The sequence below is a fragment of the Procambarus clarkii genome, unplaced genomic scaffold (assembly GCF_040958095.1).
Source record: "Procambarus clarkii isolate CNS0578487 unplaced genomic scaffold, FALCON_Pclarkii_2.0 HiC_scaffold_477, whole genome shotgun sequence".
NCBI classification, from domain to species: Eukaryota; Metazoa; Arthropoda; class Malacostraca; order Decapoda; family Cambaridae; genus Procambarus; species Procambarus clarkii.
In genome coordinates, this window is record NW_027189510.1 from 80887 (window position 1) to 86253 (window position 5367).

Here is a 5367-nt window from a genome sequence, read left to right on the forward strand (position 1 = left end):
TCTACAATTACTTCCATTCAATACCCATTGTTTCGTGTTCTGTCTTGTGTTGGAATTTAATACCCATTGTTGAAAGTCTGTTTTCACCTCATCCACCTCACCCAAATGTAGATATAAACCTCGAAGATGTGTAAGCTCTATTCAGTTTCAGTTGTGTGTTTGTAAACTAAAGTCTTTGAAAATGTAATAAGTTTTACGAAATGCGCTCAAGTGTCGCGTCAGACTAGAAATAAAAATGAATTTTGGAGAATTGATCTTTGAATTACCATCAACAGTGAAAATAAACATAAGAAAGATAGAGAAAATTCGTGTTAGAATTATCAATCTTACTTTTTCGGTCATATTTAATATATATATATATATATATATATATATATATATATATATATATATATATATATATATATATATATATATTATTATTATTATACGCAGCGTTACTTAGGTCTGTCTCCTATGTGTTACCCTATTTTTATATCTATCTATATATCTTTAAGTAAATCTATCAATCCATCTATCTTTCCATATAATTATCCATCTACATACCCATCAATCTATTCACCAATCTATATACTGTCTGTACCTGTTTGTGTCTTGGCTTCCATTGTTTTGACGCCTTGAGTTGGTGAAGCCAAGGGCGGACTGTTGTGGCAATCAAGACAAGAGAGGAAGCTGTGTTGTAGTTATGTGTTTGTGGTAGTATGGCTGAAGTTGTGTTTGTGTTAGTACGGCTGAAGTTGTGTTTGTGTTAGTACGGCTGAAGTTGTGTTTGTGGAAGTACGGCTGAAGTTGTGTTTGTGGAAGTACGGCTGAAGTTGTGTTTGTGGTAGTACGGCTGAAGTTGTGTTTGTGTTAGTACGGCTGAAGTTGTGTTTGTGTTAGTACGGCTGAAGTTGTGTTTGTGGAAGTACGGCTGAAGTTGTGTTTGTGGAAGTACGGCTGAAGTTGTGTTTGTGTTAGTACGGCTGAAGTTGTGTTTGTGTTAGTACGGCTGAAGTTGTGTTTGTGGAAGTACGGCTGAAGTTGTGTTTGTGGAAGTACGGCTGAAGTTGTGTTTGTGGAAGTACGGCTGAAGTTGTGTTTGTGGTAGTACGGCTGAAGTTGTGTTTGTGGTAGTACGGCTGAAGTTGTGTTTGTGTTAGTACGGCTGAAGTTGTGTTTGTGTTAGTACGGCTGAAGTTGTGTTTGTGGAAGTACGGCTGAAGTTGTGTTTGTGGAAGTACGGCTGAAGTTGTGTTTGTGGAAGTACGGCTGAAGTTGTGTTTGTGGAAGTACGGCTGAAGTTGTGTTTGTGGAAGTACGGCTGAAGTTGTGTTTGTGGTAGTACGGCTGAAGTTGTGTTTGTGGTAGTACGGCTGAAGTTGTGTTTGTGGAAGTACGGCTGAAGTTGTGTTTGTGGTAGTACGGCTGAAGTTGTGTTTGTGGTAGTACGGCTGAAGTTGTGTTTGTGGTAGTACGGCTGAAGTTGTGTTTGTGGTAGTACGGCTGAAGTTGTGTTTGTGGTAATACGGCTGAAGTTGTGTTTGTGGAAGTACGGCTGAAGTTGTGTTTGTGGTAGTACGGCTAAAGTTGTGTTTGTGGCAGTACGGCTGAAGTTGTGTTTGTGGTAGTACGGCTGAAGTTGTGTTTGTGGTAGTACGGCTGAAGTTGTGTTTGTGGAAGTACGGCTGAAGTTGTGTTTGTGGTAGTACGGCTGAAGTTGTGTTTGTGGTAGTACGGCTGAAATTTGAATAGCACCAAAATTTGTGTTAATTTTCCCGAAATCATCAAGGGATTAATGCTCTATATTATTATACAAAGAAAAACTGTTTGGCTTTGCTTTTTAAGTAACAAATACTTTTAACAAATTACTCATTTGTTTCTATATATATTTACTATTTGTGTCTGCAGATTGTAGCCAGTAGCTCTTGACTCCCGCCTTTTCTAATACTTGTGAAGATGCCTGTTTACCCTTGTGTAGTGAGGCTGTGGGAGAAGCTGTGGCGGCATTTACCTCGCGTCATTAACCAGGTTAAGACCCAAATGTGAATATCAGAAATATTCTGTTCATTTTCCCGGCATTACCGAATAAAGTAGATTATTATTATTTTCCAAAAAAATAAGCAAAAGAAAATTACATTAATAACGAGATTATAAATGAGAAAATTAGTTAGCAGTCATGAGGAGGGTCCGAACCTGTGGTGTGAGTAGTGGTGTAGTGGTCTAAGGTGTCTGCTTGGGTGTACACAGATCATAGATTCGAATCCTTCTAATGACTCTTAGTGATTTCCTCAAGAAAAATGTCATACCAGTGTGCAAGTTCGAATCTTCCTCACGGCTCCTGCTGATTTTATAACTGAAATATCACCTTAACGTGATTTCCCTGAGAATATAATAATAATAATAAAATAATAATAATAATTCATCATATCTCTAGGTAATAAAACTGCGAGTAATGGAGTTATAATATGAAGCATCAGCCCCGTGTGATGTTGTATTGGCAGTAATGATAATAGTTCTGGTGCAGCGGCAGCTATCGCCAATATTGGAGGGCGTCGTGCAGGCCAAGTGTGTTTAATATTTAACCCGAGAGACGGCGCTCCTAATCCAGGAGGCGAGGTTGTAATATCTGGCTTAACTTGGCTTGGTTGTTGCAGCTGCTTGTGGGGCAGCTTGAGTGTAACAAACACGCCACATGCAACACTGCAACCACCTGTTGTATTACCACCACAACCACCTGTTGTATTACCACCAGCAACCACCACAACCACCTGTTGTATTACCACCACCAACCACCACAACCACCTGTTGTATTACCACCACCAACCACCACAACCACCTGTTGTATTACCACCACAACCACCTGTTGTATTACCTCCAGCAACCACCACAACCACCTGTTGTATTACCACCACCAACCACCACAACCACCTGTTGTATTACCACCACCAACCACCACAACCACCTGTTGTATTACCACCAGCAACCACCACAACCACCTGTTGTATTACCACCACCAACCACCACAACCACCTGTTGTATTACCACCACAACCACCTGTTGTATTACCACCACCAACCACCACAACCACCTGTTGTATTACCACCACAACCACCTGTTGTATTACCTCCAGCAACCACCACAACCACCTGTTGTATTACCACCACCAACCACCACAACCACCTGTTGTATTACCACCACCAACCACCACAACCACCTGTTGTATTACCACCACAACCACCTGTTGTATTACCACCACCAACCACCACAACCACCTGTTGTATTACCACCACAACCACCTGTTGTATTACCACCAGCAACCACCACAACCACCTGTTGTATTACCACCAGCAACCACCACAACCACCTGTTGTATTACCACCACAACCACCTGTTGTATTACCTCCAGCAACCACCACAACCACCTGTTGTATTACCACCACAACCACCTGTTGTATTACCACCACCAACCACCACAACCACCTGTTGTATTACCACCACCAACCACCACAACCACCTGTTGTATTACCACCACCAACCACCACAACCACCTGTTGTATTACCACCACCAACCACCACAACCACCTGTTGTATTACCACCACCAACCACCACAACCACCTGTTGTATTACCACCACCAACCACCACAACCACCTGTTGTATTACCACCACCAACCACCACAACCACCTGTTGTATTACCACCACCAACCACCACAACCACCTGTTGTATTACCACCACCAACCACCACAACCACCTGTTGTATTACCACCACCAACCACCACAACCACCTGTTGTATTACCACCACCAACCACCACAACCACCTGTTGTATTACCACCACCAACCACCACAACCACCTGTTGTATTACCACCACCAACCACCACAACCACCTGTTGTATTACCACCACCAACCACCACAACCACCTGTTGTATTACCACCACCAACCACCACAACCACCTGTTGTATTACCACCACAACCACCTGTTGTATTACCACCACCAACCACCACAACCACCTGTTGTATTACCACCACCAACCACCACAACCACCTGTTGTATTACCACCACCAACCACCACAACCACCTGTTGTATTACCACCACCAACCCTGATAACACCAGCTGTTGTATTACCACCACCAACACTGATAACACTACCTGCTGTATTACCACCACCAACACTGATAACACCAGCTGTTGTATTACCACCACCAACACTGATAACACCAGCTGTTGTATTACCACCACCAACACTGATAACACCAGCTGCTGTATTACCACCACCAACACTGATAACACCAGCTGTTGTATTACCACCACCAACACTGATAACACCAGCTGTTGTATTACCACCACCAACACTGATAACACCAGCTGTTGTATTACCACCACCAACACTGATAACACCAGCTGCTGTATTACCACCACCAACCCTGATAACACCAGCTGTTGTATTACCACCACCAACACTGATAACACCACCTGTTGTATTACCACCACCAACACTGATAACACCACCTGTTGTATTACCACCACCAACCCTGATAACACCAGCTGTTGTATTAATATCAACAGTGTACTCCCCGGCAGCTCTATTCATACACGCAGCTCTTGTATTTCCACAAGAGCAGGACAAGAGGAAAGCTGTTAAAAAAGCAGCCAATTACCCTCAGAAGTCTCGTCGTGGACGTGGTGGTGAGCAGACGTGTTTTCATTCGCTCTGCTACTGGCGTCTGGTGGGTGGACGTGTTTGTCGTCGCTGTTGGCCTGCGTGTTGACGGATGGGCGGATAACGTCACGCTGGAGGTGGTATATGTGCCATCATGGGCTCCTACACACCTCCACTAAAGCGCAAGGAGTCCATAGGACTCAAGTTTAGTTGTCATGCTGCTCCCGACCTTGTATCCACCACGATCTTCGATGTGTTACAGATCAAGCAGGAAGAAATATTTGGTTACCAACCACTGCCAGGGAACAGAGTGGTGTTGAAATTTGAAAACAATGTGGTGTTTTCAGAGTTTCTTAAGAAGAATGATGATGACATTATATGTTTACCTAATGGGACAGGATCAGTACAAGTGATTAATTTGAGCAAAACGTTTACATACGTTTCTGTGAGGGATGCGCCATTTGAAATGTTGAATGGAACTATTATACACATACTGGAACAATATCGAAAAGTGGACAATGTTCGTTTTAATAAATATACCTATGGCCCAGGGAAAGGGTGTTTTAATGGAACACGAACAGTAAAGATGGAACTTCACCGTAATATTCCTTCATCAATGTCAGTAGCAGGTCATTATATTAAGTTTATATACAATGGCCAAATGCAAACTTGTTTTAAGTGTGGGCGTACTGGTCACATGGCTGCTGCCTGCCAGGTGGA

General features: G+C 42.9%; 1 protein-coding gene across 1 annotated transcript; it reads right to left on the minus strand.

Annotated features, from left to right (window-relative positions):
* Positions 1-748: 748 nt before the first annotated feature.
* Positions 749-2003, minus strand: LOC138361558 (probable serine/threonine-protein kinase mkcB). The gene is made up of 3 exons (XM_069320823.1): positions 1951-2003; positions 990-1719; positions 749-913 (listed from the first exon to the last, which is right to left on the minus strand). The coding sequence occupies exons 1-3, from the start codon at positions 2001-2003 to the stop codon at positions 749-751; spliced, it is 948 nt and encodes a 315-aa protein (XP_069176924.1).
* Positions 2004-5367: the final 3364 nt, after the last annotated feature.

Bases quoted from the DNA above. Each gene is read 5' to 3' on its own strand.
- LOC138361558 (XM_069320823.1), bottom strand. From the start codon at position 2,003: ATGACGCGAGGTAAATGCCGCCACAGCTTCTCCCACAGCCTCACTACA. The intron at 1,720-1,950 runs GTAAACAGGCAT...TTCAAATTTCAG, and splicing joins CACAGCCTCACTACACAAGG to CCGTACTACCACAAACACAA. The intron at 914-989 runs GTACTAACACAA...ACACAACTTCAG, and splicing joins CCACAAACACAACTTCAGCC to CCGTACTTCCACAAACACAA.